A 17007-nucleotide genomic window follows, 5' to 3' on the forward strand; every position below is an offset into this window, starting at 1 on the left:
GCCCAGTTTAACCATCCTTTTTCTGAAGTGAAAGTGGCATGTGCCCATTACATCTTCTGGCCAACCTGGCATTTATCATGTACAGGTTGGCACTCAGTTGCCAAAAGATGCACACAGAAAAATGAAGCAAAGTTCATGTAGGCAGGAGGTAGATATGCGAGGCAATGATAAGTGCACTTACTCAATATCTGATTCTGTATCCCCTAAGCCTTGCTGGAGGCTGCATACTCCTAGCGATTCCTATCAGGGATACATATTCCGATAGTCTTCCTTTGCAAAAGGATTTGGCATTCTCTCGGAGGCGCTTTCCTGGCGCCAGGGGCGCTCATCTGGCTTTGGCCATTCGCCTGGCACCAGGCGTTAACATTCTTCTTCTCAGTCTCCCAGTCAGTTTGGTTATGCCAGTTCATCTTCACGCCTTTTGTCTAACATGAGGGAGGTTTGTGCAAGTACCCGTGATCAGGTGTGTAAATGTATTTGTTCCGTATGTTCTCCTTCCTTTCTCGGGCATTCTCATTAATGTTTGATGCCTTGTAAGACAGTGCTACTTTCTCATGCAGATCACAGAAGTAGGAACTTGTATGCTACTTTCTTGTATAGATCGCAGAAGTAGGAGCTTATATGCTACTTCCTCATGCAGATCGCAAAAGTAGGAGCATATATGCTACTTCCTCGTGCAGATCGCAAAAGTAGGAGCTTGTATCATTCTCAGACTCTTTCTCCTCAGGCATCGCGCTTCCAGTCTCATTACCTTTCTTTGTCACCTCGGGCTCCTTCTGAGTGTTCTAGGCATTCCTTGAACCACGTTCGGGTAAGTGCCGTGAGCTACTTCCAAGTTGCTGTCGATGGCGTGATTTGCTTGTTAGACAAGCGGATCCTGCTTCTCTGAGTGCTACTGTCCCAGTAGCAGAACAGATTGGATTATCTTCCCCTTCTCAAGGTTTTGGATGTCGGCTCATTCGGTGGTTTTGGTTTTACCCTCCACTGAACTCTGTATCAGTGCAGGATAGTGTGAATATACAGGAAGCTTCTGTTTCCAGCGCAGATGATTCTTTGGTACTAGGGCACAAGATAGCGCCAACCATTCCTCTGATATGGAACAGGTTTTTGTTTTCAAGTTAAGTGTTTTTTAGAGTTGAAAATTCCCTTTGTCTCTGGGAGCTGGAGGTTCTGCTGCTGCTACCCCAGCTTCCCCAGGATTTCTCTCTGGTGAACCTAAGGCTTCTGATTGGACTATGATGCTGAAGAAGTTTAGTTAGTGTAGTCAGCTTTTCAGAGACTGATTAAGGTCTGTGCTAACAATTTCCTGAGGTGCTTAGATGGCTTCTTAAGAGCACTTTTGGTGCTAGACTCTCAGTCTCCCAGATGTTTGGGTCTGCCAGTCCGTTTCCACATCATTAGTCTGATGTGCAGGAGGTTTATATGCGCATCAGGGATCGAGCCTATGAGCCTAATCAGTCTGCTTGTTCTACATCGCTGTCCCCTTTGGCACTCTAGGTCCTCAACAGTGTTGATGCTCGCTTCCTCCCCTGAACAGGCTTTGAACTTGTACCTTTTGACTGCCACTGTTTCAGTAGCACAGAGGTTTGGCTTCTTCTTGGCCAGGTTTTTTCGTTGTAGTCACTTCAGACGCTTTCAGCATTAGCACCAAGTGCCACTCAAACACCATTGTCTCCTCAGGCATTAGCCGCCACAATTTTGGCACTTCAGCTTTTGACTTTAGTGCCAGCGCCTCCTCTGGTTTTTTCCAGATGTTAGCACCAAGCACCACATCGTTGACATTCAGGTATTTTTGGTGTTGGCGCCTGCTGCTTGATTGAGCGCTAGCCTCCATATTGGTGGTGTTTTAGACTCCTTCAGCATTTGCATCTGTCTCAACTTCGTTTATGTCAGAGTGCTAACACAGTGTTCTCTGCTTGGATAGAACGTGTTCTGACTCCGTAGGGGAGTCATTGCACTTCTTTACAATTCTAAGGTTGAGCCCTAAAACAGTTTTGTGCTTTTCTCACTTCTTCAGTTGTGGTAGCTCAGAATCAATGTCATTTTATGACACTGGATCATTCTTTGCTGGAGGATTTGGCTTTGGGTACTATTGTGCAGAGGTGGAGAAGCAGAGCCCAGGGAGTTGTTTTGTCGCTCACAGGTGTTTAAGCAACGGGCAACAGTCTGTATTTTATGTTGTTGCAAAGTGCCAAGAGAAGGATTGTTACAGCACTCCCTTCCTTTTCCTGGTTCCCCTAGCAAGTTCACCATTAGTTTACCCCTACTACCTACACTACAAGTAGGAACTCCAGTTCCTGCAGTAAGTTGTAGATTTTCTTTTGCAAAGGACAACGAAATTTGTTACAAAGTCTCCTCATGGTTTCAACAATTGTCTGTTTCAGGTATCGATGCTGGTGGATAGAGACCAGCACTGAATGCCTCAAAATAATATTACCTTTGTTGTTTGCCTGACTCTATTTACTCTGGAGGTGACAAGTTAGGCTTTAACCACGATCCAGAGGAAGACTGGATGCTGTCAGCAGACATACTGGATGCTAATTTCCACCTCTTGCTTCTCCCCAAGTTTTGACAAGAATCCTGTCCCAGCTGGGCAAGTGGATTAACTTGTTGCTTCTTTTTCTAGACAACTGTGTGAGTCTAGTGGACAGCCAAGGAGAAACCTGAGGGCAGTCAGTCTTCTAAATTGTAAGTTTGTGGGGAATATTAATAAATATTCCAAGTGGCTGTCTTTGCTGAGACAAATGGCTTCCCTAGAGAAACTGGAACCAGTTTAAGGATGAAGCCAATCCAATTCTTCTGAAGAATCAAGGGAATAAGAAATCAACCAATTTTCTTGCACTTTGGTCTCCAGGGATTTAGAAGCCCTTGAGATGGTGGAGTCATTGACCCTGTTGTTTATAAGGTGCCTCCTTACAGTTGAAGAGCTCTGAAGGTTGGGACGTGGTTGCAGCTGGCAGACTCGTGTCAGGGAATTTGGTCTGCAGAGGAATGGGAGCTACACATAAATCGACTGGAGATGCTGATAGTGTAGAAGATCCTTTTAGTATTGGAAGAGCTGGTGCAGGGCAATAACTGGCCTACCTAAGCAATGAAGAGGCACAAACTCAGATTTTCTTTCCTTATCAAGTTGCATTATTACCTGGACAGAAGAAGGAATGTTTCTCTTTTCCTTAGTTGTGCCAGGAAATGAACTATGCGACTGATCAGCTGAACAGGGAGGATCGAGTGTGGTCCTTGGAATGGACTCAGCATCCACAAGTCTACAAAGATCAATGGGAGTTGAGAGCACTCCCCTTCTAGATCTCTTTGCCACAAGATTCTACTTTTGCCTGCTGGTTCAGGACCCTAAGCTTGGGCAGTAGACACATGAAACTGGACTGGGTTTCTCTAAACCTCTACTTTTCCCCCTTTGGCTGTGATTCAAAGGGTTATGACAAATTCCGGCCAACAGAGAATTCATGCATGACCTTTGACTCCAGGGTCGCCACACAAGGAATGGTTCTAAATTGTCTGTCTCAGCTGATAGACTGCCCTAGACTCCTCCCACTAAGGAGGGATCTCATCCACCCTGGACGCATGAGATTTCACTAGAACCTGTCCGTGCTTCAGCTGACCATGTGGAGACTCTTGATTGTCTCTTGCAAACAAGAGGTTTTCCCAAGGAGTGCAAAAGATCAGTCTTTAATTCCAGAAGGCAGTCGACTAATGCACTGTGCAAGAAACTGTGGTCAGCCTTTAGAGAGCTTGGTGCTTTTCCAAGAGGATTTCCTGAACCCATACTTCTGTAATAACCTAATGAAGTTCTTTACTCATTTAAGCTACACTAAAGGTTTGTCAATTCATGCTATTCAGGGGTATTGCTTCACGTTAACATCTATATTAAGACATTCTGATCTGGATCTCTTTACTAACCTGGACATTAGGGAAGCCTTCAGTTCCTTAAATCTAGATTCCTTAATCTCCAATTAAACCTCTGGGCTGGGTCTTTAGTGTTTAAGTATGCTTGCATTTAAACTCAGCCTCCCTACAAGATTTGAGGATTAAGAATTTTTTTTCATTTAACAATCGGGGAACTCCAGGCCTTGTGCATTGGGGTTTACTTCCCATAGGACAATCCATTCTTTTTTGCCCATCTTCAGGGCAAAGAATGAATATTAAGTCTCCCGCTTCCCCCCCCTTTTTTTTTTGTCCCCAGTTTTCCTTGGTGCCAGGTGGGTAAAATCCTGTGTATGTCCAGTCACAGCACAGTCTCTAAGGACAAAGGACTCGGGACCTCAGACAGTGTTCTGAACCAGATTGACCTATGGCAAAAATTCCATGGCCTCTCTTGTTTGAGAACCTGGTCAAGGAAGCACACACTAATCTAGACCACTCTTTCATACCACTCCTGAGGGTGGGGTTTGCAAGGTGAGAGCAGTGGCAGCTACCTTCAATTTCCAGTCTTGAGTGTTGTCAATGCAGCTCAGTGGAGATGTAACTCCATGTTTGCCCCACTATTTGTTGGTGTGGAGATTCAGTAGAAATCATGCAACACTTTTCTCCCTCATTACTACAGGGGAAATCATATCCTGAATGATTAGGGTGCTATACTCTAGCCTTTCCTACTCATGTGGCTGTGGATGAGAAAAACTGAGTGGCCAACAATAGATGCTTGAATTACCCAAAATGGAATTGGTCAATAGACATTTCAAACTATATGATCCAATTAATTTTTGTTAGTTTTCACACTGTCATCCTCCTGCCTGACATGGGAATTACAGCTATCTTAATAGGCAAGTATATAAATAAAATTATTATAAAAATTTCTATAATTGTAGTCTTTATCAGTGGCTGCTAATCAAATAACACAGATATTAACATTTCCATAAACTGTACTTTGATGTATTTGTTTTATATTAAAGTGATCAGTTCATCTTTTTTTACAGTATAGTATGATTTTAATTGATGTCAAATCTAATTTTTGAAAATCTTTTTCATATTTGCATTTTTACTTAATTTTATTTTCACCAGGTATTCATGAAACCAGGCAAACCAACTACATTTGCTACTTGTGTTTACAATGGCCAAAAGAAGTTAATTCTGGGGCTTCCTGGTAACCCTGTATCTGCCGTGGTTACCTGTAATCTTTACTTATTACCCTTGTGTCGGAAAATGAGTGGAAGACCCAACTATATGTACACTGTAATTAAAGCAAAGGTTTGTACCACTTTTTTGTTTTGTTTAAATTTTTTAGTTAAATGGTGACACTTAAACATGAAGTAAGTTATACATTTTTATAAAACATTTGTCAGAAATAATTTTACTTTTATTTTTTCTTGACTGTCTCACCAAAATCTTAGAATCGAAACTTATTGCAATCAATAAGGAGTCTCTGATTTAACGAGTTTGTTGACAAGCCAAAAATGTTCTTTCTTCTGCGCATGTGCTGCACTGGCTGTGTACTGACTAAACAAGGTTGGTATTCAGGTTGGGTTGAGGGAGAGGGGGATGCCCACTTTCACCCAGCCGATGCTACCCATTGTCCTTATGGCGACAATATAGTTCAGGAATGTTCTTGGATTCTGTTTTATCCCTGTGTTGGCTATTCCTTTGTTTGAAATTGGTGCTTTTTGTGAATTATCCATTCTGAATGCATCCATATGTTACTGGTGCCTTTTTGTGCATGAAAGGGATTGTGGTATGTGTGGTTTTTTTTCAGTGCTTTGGTGCTAGTCACTGGTTCTTTATCTCAATGGAGGGCAGACAGGACCAGTGTCATTGTGAAGGGTGTGGTCAACCTTGTAGTCATTTTATGTCACCTTTGGCAGTAGACCCACACACAAGTGTGCATTTCTTGCAGGGCCAAAGAATGCTCTTGCTGAATGGCCTTGTCCAGAATGGTAACATTAACCCATAAACGCCGACTGGACGTATCATACGCGACTTTGACTGTTGGGTGCCGAGTGGATGGCGTCGACTAAAAAAATTTCAACCTTCGGTCAACTTTGACTCGACCGAAATGGTTGAAAAAGCAATTGTTAAAACTCTTACATTCTAGTAATATTCAATCATTTACCTTCATTTTGCAAAAATTGTCTCTAGCACAATATTTCGATTTATGGTGAATTTTTTAAAACTTTTCCTTACATCTGGTAACTCAGCCGAAAATTTCAGAAATTCTTTCGTCATTTTGTCGTAAGTTTTGCACTCTTTTATATTAGCCGTTACATAAAGTTTTATATATGAAAATGTCAATTTCATGTAAAATACAGCAACATACAACCCATGGTTGTAGCTTTTATCGAAATATTTTCATATAAATCCACGATAACTGCCAAAATTTCAACCTTCGGTCAACACTCTAAAAATGGTCAAAAAACGCAATTGTAAGCTAAAACTATTACATTCTAGTAATATTCAATCATTTACCTTCATTTTAAAACAAATTGGAAATGTCTAGCACAATATTTCGATTTATGGTGAATTTTTGAAAAAACTTTTTTACATCCGCCAGAAATTCTTTCGTCACGTTATTAACGTTGCACCGCGTTTATATTAGTCGTTACATAAAGTTTTATATATGGAAATGTGCGCAATTTCATGTAGAATACAACGGAAAATAACTCATGGTTGTAGCTTTATCAGTTTTGAAATATTTTCATATAAATCACGATAACTGCCAAAATTTCAACCTTCGGTCAACTTTAACTTTAACAAGAAATGGTAAAACGCAATTATAAGCTAAAACTCTTACATTCTAGTAATATTCAATCATGTACCTTCATTTTGCAACAAACTGGAAGTCTCTAGCACAATATTTCGATTTATGGTGAATTTCTGAAAAAAAAAAAAAACTTTTTCTTACGCTCTGCGTATGATAACTTCGGCCGAACATCTCAGAAATTCTTTTTCACACGTTGTGTAATGTTTGCATCATTTTACATTGGTCGTTACATAAACTTATATATGAAAATGTGCGCAATTTCATGTAGAATACAACAACAAAATAGCTCATGGTTGTAGCTTTTATCAGTTTTGAAATATTTTCACATAAATCTTGATAACTGCCAAAATTTCAACCTTCGGTCAATCTTTAACTCAACTGAAATGGTCGAAAACGCAATTGTAAGCTAAAACTCTTACATTCTAGTAATATTCAATCATTTACCTTCATTTTGCAATAAATTGAAGTCTCTAGCACAATATTTTCGATTTATGGTGAATTTTTGAAAAAAACATTTTCCTTACGTCATGTTAACTCGCCAAACATCTCAGAAATTCTTCGTCACGCGTTGTCGTAATGTTTGCACCGTTTTATATTAGTCGTTACACAAAGTTTTATATATGAAAATGTGCGCAATTTCATGTACAATACAACAGAAAATAAACTCATGGTTGTAGCTTTTTTATCAGTTTTGAAATATTTTCATATAAATCACGATAAATAGAAAAAATTCTACTTTCGGTCAACTTTTAACTCGACTGAAATGGTCGAAAACTGCAATTGTAAGCTAAAACACTTACAGTCTAGTAATATTCAATCAATTAGCTTAATTTTTTCAACAAACTGGAAGTCTCTAGCACAATATTTCGATTTATGGTGAATTTTTGAAAAAAATTTTTTACGTCATGGCGTTACGAATTCATGCATCATTTTGTGATAATATTTTCTCTGTGTTGCTTTGATCGTTTTACAATTTGTTATGTACCAAAATCATCGCAATTTAGTGTACAATACAAAGAAAAAATAACCCGTTAGCTTTAACCGTTTTACTCACAGCGATTTGTATAAAATTATATATGAAATTTTTTTTCGCTGTCATATATTTCAATATTTATATATGATAATGATATTTTTTTCATTTCTGATGGTTGCATACTAAACTGAGGCAATGACAAAAAAATCTTAAAACTAAGCGTGCTGTGATTTTTAAAAAAATTTTTTTCTGCTGGCGCTAACTCCCGATGCCACTGGCATACGGAAATGTTTTCTTAGTAGAGTGAGGGTTAAGGGGAGAGGAGAAGGAGGAAGCTTAAGAATGATGCTTTGTCTAGCAGAGACCTCATCCTGAGTCCTTCTAGACCATTTTTGCCCCCTGTATCTATCCCCTGTTCTTCCTCTCCCAGCACTTCTTCTGAGAAGATCACACCGCAGATTTTGAAACTGTGTCTTCACCAAACAAGGAAGAGGTGAATCAACTAAAACCTCCTGCCAACTAGGAAAGATCTGTCCATTAAGCATTTTGGGCTCACCTTCTCTATCAATGTTTTTAAGAGTCTTGTCTGGGGAGCAGGGGAAGCATCAGTGCAATCTCCCCTTCCCTCCTCCCTCCCCACTACACCTACCTCCCAGGAGATAGCACTATTGGCCAAGCAGGTAGAGGTTCTTACCTCCCCCACCCCCAGCCCCCAGCCCCAGCCCCAGCCCCTGCCCCTGCCCCTGCCCCTGCCCCTGCCCCTGCCCTCACTGACCTCTAGCACCTCTCATGGGAACAAGAATGTGGCCACTAAGAAAACGTTTCCAATCTTCACAACCTTCATCCCCCTTGTCATCCTTTTCCAAGTTGGTTGGACCATCTCTTTCAGTGGTCAAAGATGAAGACGAGTAAGCACTCTCATAAAAGATCTTGCTCTTCCTATTGCTGTTCCTCTCTCAGGAGGCAGAGCAGATCCAATCATTCCCTCTTCAGTGACCAACCTTCCCAGAGGAGGTGCTCACCTTTGTTCCTTCACTCCGACAGGACCAGGGCCTTGGGTTCTTGCAGAGATTCCAGGCACTGTAGGCATTCCTGCTTCTCTCTCTGCTCTCGTGGCAGACACTTCCCGAGGGAGAGTCATTCTCCCCAGATCCCTTACCACTTCGCAGGGAGCACATGGGACTGCTCCCCTCACTCTTATCATTGATCCCAGTCCACAGATCAGGGGCAGAGGGCATCCAATTAATCTCTTGGGAGCTCTTGTAGGCAAGACTGCTAGGTTAGACAACCTCAGATTTCCTCCTGTCTCCTGCCAAGTCAAGTTAAGGCCAGTCTCGCCCAAAACAGGAGCCCAAAGATGCAGGACACAAACACAGGGACGGGGGTGGGAACAGAGGTCTGATTCCTCCTTTCACCGGAGGAATCTTCCTCCAGCATGACATGGCAGAACGACAGACATCAGAGTGCCTTACCCTTTCTGAAATTTCACTCTCAGACCTAGAGCAACTGTTCCAAAAGGCCATTTTGCTCATTTTGTACATAATGATCTCAAGGAGGCAACCTCTGCTTCAGCTTTACCATTAGTCTCTATTTGGAGTGGGTAGTGTGTTCTGCCCTGGAAGCAAAACCATCGGTAAGGCTACCTTGGTCAGAGCTTCTCCAAGGTCTTTTGCCAGAGGTTAACTTGCTGATGTGCAGATCAACCAGTCTCCTCGCAGCCAGCAGATCAGTTAAGCTACTTCCCCCTCCATTTTCCAGGCAGAAAAAGTACTGTTCCTAAGGATGCTGACAACTTCCTCCTCCAATTCAACTCAGTACTGTGCCAGCTGATTAACAATGTCCCCTTGGAAAAATTACAACAAGGTATAAGTTCAACTCCTCGGAGTCTGACAGTCTAAAAACTGTTGTGATGTTGTTGCTCCACGTCACATCTTCACTAGGTATATGGCAGGGCCACCATGACTCCCATGATGATGACAGAGTAAGGAGGCGTAAGGTGTTGGGCGGAAAGCTCTTGCCTTCCTAGCCACCTGATTACTAACCTTTGGGCCATTATCCTCCAATGAAAGTACTAGGTACTTGTTCCTCTCCCTCATGTCTAGACAGGTTTCTAATGAGAATTGGCTCTCCCTCAGAAATAGCATAATCCTGGACTCATTTCTACTTCCCCTTGGAGATAGTGGAAGCAGCAGTGGCTATTAAGAGAGAAGGTTCATGTGACAACCTCATCTCTCAAGCAGCCATCTTCAAGTCCAGCCAGGGGAATAGGCTGTCAACTTCCAAAACTCTGGCTCAGACCAAACTACTATACCATCCTCACAGCAGAAGACCCTGCAGAGGAAGACAAGACAGGACCTTACTTTGTCTAGCTCTATAAAGGGCTTGAACACCTCTTAGCCCCTTTTGCCCCACCTCAACTCAGGACAGCCCATTACAACCCCATCTCAGTCATTGGTATTCGGAAGGGCAGTGATCTCATTTTTTTTCATCATGGAATGTATGGCTAAGGTGTGAAATCCCTTGTTTCCAGACCCAAGGTTCGAGAGTTTCTCAATTACTTCTGTGAGAATTTGTTTGTAGAGAGCCATATGAAATGTTACGGTGCCCAGTTCATGCCTGGAGTGTTACTTGAGAAAGACAAAGAACCTCAGACCAGAGTGTAAGCACCTTTTTTGAGTATGGGATGTCAGAAGAAGGAGGTATCCAAGAACACTATCACCTGCTACAGAAGATAATCTCTAAAGCTTATGAGCCCTTAGTGCTGAGGATCTTCCAACCTCCCCATAAGCTCACAACATTACAGGTATTGGGGGTTGCTCTCACCTTCTGGAAGAACTTGGTTTAACAGGTAATGAGGGCAGCAGTCTGGCAGCATCAGACTATCTTCACCTTATTCTACTCGAGGGACTTCGCCCACAATTCCTTTGACACATTTGTACTTGACACCTGTGGTAGCAGCCCAGCAAGTAAAGTAGTGTAAAATCGGGGAACTGTCTGGGTGTCCCACAGCTCATTCAGGTGCTTTTGGTAGAGTGTGGGGCTCCTGAGGGAAGAGGTGTGGGCACTAACCTTTTCTCCCTTCCATGATCTAGCCTACAAGCATTTATGCCCCAGTACAAGGTGGACCTAAATGAGTACAGGTAAGTGGCAGCACAAGCCCTGTCCTAATACTCTATAATGCAAGCCCTTGTCTCCCCTTCTGTAACAAGGTGGATGGGAGGCAAGACAGAATCTTTTATCTAGATCCTGTGATGGTTTCTGCCTCCAAAGAGGGGGACCGAGTTCTCTATGATGCAGTGTGATTCTGATCTGTAACACATGCGGCAAGGATATTGGGAAGCACTGCCCCGTTCTTCGGAGCGGTGCCAGCAGAGCAGCACTGTCCTGCCCTCCAGGGCTGAGTCAGTAGAGCAGCACTGGTGCACCCTTTTTCTGCAAAGTGACGCTCCGCCCCATGTGTGAAGGTACTTGGCCCTAACTGCAGGTTCTATCTCCCTCCCAAGAATTGAGTTTCCATGTATGGAAGGCATATTGTGTGCATCCCCATAGGAACAGTTGCCAAATTTTAAAAGTAATTTGTTTTTTCCTAGGTAAATATACTGTAGCACATACTGTAGCCTGTCATATTGGAGGTAACCCCCCATCATCCACCCTGCTTTATTATCCCATTCAGAACAATGGGTAGTACATTGGATGGGTGAGAGCGAGCATCCCCTCTCCCCCATCTCTATCTGGGCACCACCCTTGTTTAGTCAGTACACAGCCAGTCCAGCAAATGTGCAGGATACTCCATACATGAAAGGCTATGGTTTTTATAAGTCCAGGAAAGACCAAGCACACTTGGCAGATGAATATCCTGACAAATTATTCAGAAGTTTAGTACAGTTGTGTTCCATGTAAGGTGTTCACACAACACGTAGATATCTTATCACATCCATAGTACAAGCATCTGAAAGTAGTCATTGACTGTAAGTGGGGAGTGAATCTTTGTGAAATTCTGGAGAACTGTATGAAGCACTGGTTAAGACTGCCAATAAGTTGTTGACTTTTATTCAGCCTGTTTGTGATGTGTGTGTGTGTGTGTGTGATAAGTTACATGTGTTTATGACATTTCATTGTAGTTTGGACACACCCTAATGTCTACAGACCTTTCATGGAGTGCAACTGCTCCTTAGTCAAACCAATTTGACATACATGTACGCTGCTAGCAAGTCTCTGAAGTGAAACAGAGCAGTAGGTAAGACATTAAGCTTCTCCTGGCTTAGAGGTCTCGCCACCTAAGCCAAATTTCTCATCTGTAAGATGAAGTCTACGGTTATGTGTTGTAGCAGTAGTTATGCTGGCCACTTCGAATAGCAAGTCAGCATGCTACTTGGCAACTGTTACATTTAGTCTGAGATTTTAGATGATACAAAAAGAATTATGTTGCATCATATTTGAGCATGATTGTACATAAGAATTTTGCTGTTTTATTAAACTAAGCTTAATTTCATTAGGGCAAGGGTAATACCATACCACTATTTATTTTGTAAGGACGGCACACTAATGTTTCAACAATAAGAATATTGTACTGTAAAGTGGTTTGTATAGTAAGAAAGGAAATGCGATCATTTAAAAAGTTTAGTTTTGTATCCTTTGACTGGAATATTATTTAAGCACAGCAAAGATGCTCACATTTTGAAATATATTCCGAGAAACTTTTGGCTCAAGAAAAGTACCATTTCATGTGTTCCTTCATTGATCCACTTGGAGAAATTTCATTAATCACTTGATTATCCAGGAACATCAGTATTGTAATACTGCATGCATATAGTTTTAAATTTTGTCAGGCAAGCCTGATTGAATTTGTGGGGGGGGGGGGTGTTGGTGGATATGGTTATGCTTTTTTAACCTTAAAAACTTCACATTTATTAATCACATTTTGGCAGCTGGATGCTTAAAATGTTCAATGTCAATAGTGTTTTAGTTAAATCTTTGTTTAAAAATACAGTAAAGACTTGAAAATATCCCTTTTGTAGTGTTTATGTACTTAACAGTCCTGTGACAGAATGCACTGAAATGTGTTGCCATTACCCACTAAAGTAAATGTCAGTATTATTTTGTTTTAATGTCTGTATATTGACTTGAAAGTAAATTTTCTTTCTATTTAAGAAATGTAAACAATTTTTTTTTTTTTTTTTTGAAAAATACCACTAATTAAAAGTTTGAGCATAATGTTGACAATCGGAAAGTAAATTTTCTTTCTATTTAAGAAATGTAAGTAGATTTTTTTTTTTTTGTGAACAATACCACTAATTAAAAGTTTGAGCATAACGTTGACAATCGTACAGCACCAAAATGTGAAAAATGTCAGCTGAATTGAGAAGTGTTGGAAAACTATATTTTATTTAATTTATTTCTTATTCCTTTTTAACCTTTAAGGGATGGGCTAAATATATATCAAGCACACCCCCAGACTGGGCAAACTTTAAGGTTGGCCAATTTAAGAAACACATCAATGGAAAGAGGAAGATATGCAAATGCACAAGGTGTAAGAAAAAAATTCTAAAAATTTTTCCCTACCTTCCACAGGAAGTTGAAAGTGACTATTTACAACCCTGTGTGGGGCCTCTTTTACAAGACATTCTTAAAAACGTGTGAATTTTACCAAAGTCATGCATGTTTTTTCTAATAATTTATTTTATTTTATTTTGTAAAATCATAATTACAGCTCACACAATATCATAACAGATAAGAACTAAAATCAGTAAAAATTCTGAGAGTATTTGTTATAAAATATTTATGAGATTTACTAAGATGGGGAGATGCAGTAGCTTTTTGTGAGGTATACTGTACATGTTTTTTCTAATATTTCTTTGTACTTTTCTTTGCAAAATTACAACTATAGCTTACATACTATCATAAAAGATAAGAACTAAAACCAACAGCAATCCCCGGATATATTTGAGCAAATAAATAAAAAGATGTCGTGGAGTGGCAGAGAGGGAGTATGTTCACCTCTGAAATCTCAAGGCATACTGATCGATGTCTCTCCCATGGTGAGCTAAATTGTTGCCATAAGTCATTTATGGCCCATTGAAGTGCTGTGAACATTTTCCCGCTAAATTCATCCAAACCAAATGTTGTGTAATATTAATATTCATATGAGGATTCCCATCCATCACCCAAAACCTGTTATAGATACTCATATGAGGATTCCCGTCCACTAAGGGTTAACCAGAGATCAGCGCTGAAATCCCCACTTAAGGGTGCTGTTAACCGGAGATCGGAGCCGAAATCCCCACTTAACGTTCTCCTCTGAAATCTCAAGGCGTACTGATTGATGTCTCTCCCGTGCTGAGCTGTTATAGTTGCCATAAGTCATTTATCAACCATTGAAGTGATATGAACATTTCTCTTGCTAAATTCATCCAAACCGAATGGCGCATAATATTAATTCTGACATGAGTTATCTGTCAATCACTCAAAACCTGTTATAGATAATCATATGATGATTCCCATCCATTAAGGGTTAAGAACCTTCTTATAGGTGCAGAAAGAGAAATTTAATGTATATTACAATAATAATTTTTTTTCTTTTGTTGTATTATCACAAGTATAATTTATGTTACCTTTACAATTTCTAATAATAAGCAATTACTCTATTTAATATCCATGTATTCCTTTGTCTTAAGAAAATTTTGTTTTTTATTACCATTTTCCTAATACTAATGCAGTTCAAGTGTGTGGCACACTGCTAATTGTACTAAGGGTTCTTTGCAATGACATTTTGGCTGTTTGATCATCCCATTCTGTTTTAATGTTTTCTTTGGTCTCTTCAATAACTTTTCACCTCTTAGGTGCAAATCCACTGGGGAAACTATGAGGTTATTGGAAAGGCACTTGGTCCTATTATGACAGTTGTTTAATACAGCATAATAATGGTGTAAGCTTTTCACTCATGTTTGGTGTATGTGCTGTATTTTCTTCTGAGCTGTAGGTCAACAGGCTTTACAGATGTTATTGATTAAGTGACTACAGTTTTTGTGTTCATCTATTATTTTACTGAAAATATTGAGAAGTATTACAGTAATGTAACTAACTATTTCAGTTGGGTGCACCTGTTCAGCTTGACCCAAGGCCAGAGTATCACAGAGTAACTTTGTGCTGGAAGCCTGGCGATGAGTTACCCATAGCGTATTCTACTGGTAACCAAATGTCTTCTCGTCTCCTGTCACTGGCATCAGCACAAGCTCTTCTTAGGCTTCCAGATCGTACTGAAGAGTTGCAGTGCCTTCCACAAAACTGTCTAGTGGATGCTTTAATTCTTAGTTTATAATATTTTTAAAAGGACTTGAGTTCATGTGCAGCATGTATATTTTACTAATATTCACGTGCAGCATGTATATTTTACTAATATTCACTATATATTTGAAGAGATGCCTTAAGTCTTACTTTCTTACTTTTATTTTCTAAGGTGGAGGAGTTTATTTTGATAAGCACTTACTAACAACAAATGAGGTTCTTGCATGAGTATGAGTATCTGTACTGTATTTTGTAATTAAATGAAATGCCAGCAGTTGTGTTATAATATGCCCTCTTGTAAATATACATTTTTTAATTAGTTTTCCATACAGACCTATTCCTTACAATTAGCCAACTTTGTGTCCAAGAAATCATCCCAGATGCTTCAGGTTCTCTCAAAAGAAAAGGCACTATAGTCAGCCAGTAGTGCCGTGCATGTACGGACAGCCATTACCGCCAATATTCATCCTGTGTGATTCATGATCTGTGAGAAATACAAGGCTGGGAGTCAGGAACTTGCTTTATAAGTAATGGGGTTGTATGAAAAAATTTCTTATGATTTACTTTTTATTCACAACAAGTCCATTACTCATCATTAGCCCAATTTGCAGTTAACAGAAGGCTACAGTAGCTACAAATTTTTTACTACTTTGCATGAAGCATTAAACTCTTCACATACTTCATTCAGCGACTGTACATTAAATTTTTGTGCATAGTACCTGACTGTCTTTTCACATGTTGTCCGCTGGGGTTGAAAGTGCTTGAATATGCCAAAATCAATCTGTCAATTGTCGTGAAAAATTCCTGATTTAGAACCTAACTTAGAAAAGAAATAGTCATGACTGAATGGTGTTCAGGCAGCAAGTGAGTCAACAATACAGACTTTCATCTTTAAATGCTGATTAATAAATTCTGGGACAATAGAGGTGTAATGAAAATTCAAAATAAAGCCATTTTCTTATTATTTTCAAGTTCTGAAACCACAATCTACTCTTTATTGTCACAGATATGGAATAGGATATCAGGATAAATGAAAAATAAACTTTGTGGCTCAGGACTTCTAGAAATACAAGTAAAAAAGTTATACACATTGAAATTATGCTTATTTACACAATCAAGAAAGCTACAAAATTCTTAAGTACTACTGAAACCATTAGGATTATGGAATAAGGCTCTTGCATAGCAAGTACGGATATGGATGGCATGCATTTGAAAAGGCTCCTTAGTTACAAGATATAACCAAGGTTGGTAATCTACTTGAGGAAAAAAAAATTCCTTATGTTAATTTCAGAATTTTTGCTACTGTATTCACACCCAAAACCAACACAACATGACAAATTTTAAATCAATTTGTATTTTTCATAACTAACAAACCTGAGGTCTTAACGTAAGGGGATTTTCTCAAGCATCTAGCTGGAGTCTGGTTATTAATAGCACAAGGTTTTAGTGGTTTCCCCCCTAGCAGATGCTGTGATGCTTCAGTTTTCTTCTCCCCCAGGTAACTGTAAGAGGGTTTGTTAGTTATGAAAAATACAAATTGATTTAAAATTTGTCATTTGTTCATAGGCAGAACAAAACCTTGGTCCTAACATAAGGGGAGACTTACTTTTGGTGGGAGGATAAAGTAAGCTTAGAACCAACTGGTGGTTTGGCTCACCTGGGCTCACTTCCTGGCCAATTGCTAGAGCATAGGAAGGAATCATATGACTTTGATCTGTTCAATGAAGGGTTACTGAACAGCCAGACATCCGGGCTAAGAGACAATGGGAATTCCTGTCTACATTGTGTCTTGGAAAAAGGAAAAGAACCTGTAATTGTCAGAGACAGCAAACTCACGTTAACAACCAACCTTGTTCTGTTATCAGTTCCTCTCTCCCCTTGTAAGTGAGAGGAAGGGACTTGCTTCTACTGAGGAATTTGTGTTGTGCAGGAACAATCAAATATGACAAATAGAATGGGTGCTCACTCACCCGTATCTAACCAGTTCCACTAAATGATGGTTCAAATCTCTCTGCTGCCTGCCAGAAGAGGAGGAAAAGAAAAA

The 17007-nt window shown here is 40.0% G+C and overlaps 2 protein-coding genes across 5 annotated transcripts in view; one reads left to right on the top strand and one right to left on the bottom strand.

Annotated features, from left to right (window-relative positions):
- The window catches only part of cin (Molybdenum cofactor synthesis protein cinnamon), a 77716-nt gene extending 62479 nt beyond the window's left edge, over positions 1–15237 (top strand). For both annotated transcript variants that reach the window (XM_067125324.1, XM_067125325.1), the window contains exons 7-8: positions 5014–5199; positions 14770–15237. In XM_067125324.1, coding sequence (XP_066981425.1) covers positions 5014–5199; positions 14770–14997 — 414 coding nt within the window. In that variant the 3' untranslated portion in view covers positions 14998–15237. The remainder of the gene's footprint in view (positions 1–5013; positions 5200–14769) is intronic.
- Positions 15238–15261: 24 nt separating this feature from the next.
- The window catches only part of LOC136851317 (tRNA pseudouridine synthase A), a 73694-nt gene continuing 71948 nt past the window's right edge, over positions 15262–17007 (bottom strand). For 2 of the 3 annotated variants that reach the window (XM_067125330.1, XM_067125327.1), the window contains one exon: positions 15262–15447. The gene's annotated coding sequence lies outside the window, so the exon portion shown is untranslated. Of the gene's footprint in view, positions 15448–15682; positions 15745–17007 lie in introns of all 3 variants that reach the window. The other variant, XR_010856840.1, reaches the window with a different exon arrangement.

Source organism: Macrobrachium rosenbergii, chromosome 23 (genome assembly GCF_040412425.1).
Source record: "Macrobrachium rosenbergii isolate ZJJX-2024 chromosome 23, ASM4041242v1, whole genome shotgun sequence".
Taxonomy (NCBI): domain Eukaryota; kingdom Metazoa; phylum Arthropoda; class Malacostraca; order Decapoda; family Palaemonidae; genus Macrobrachium; species Macrobrachium rosenbergii.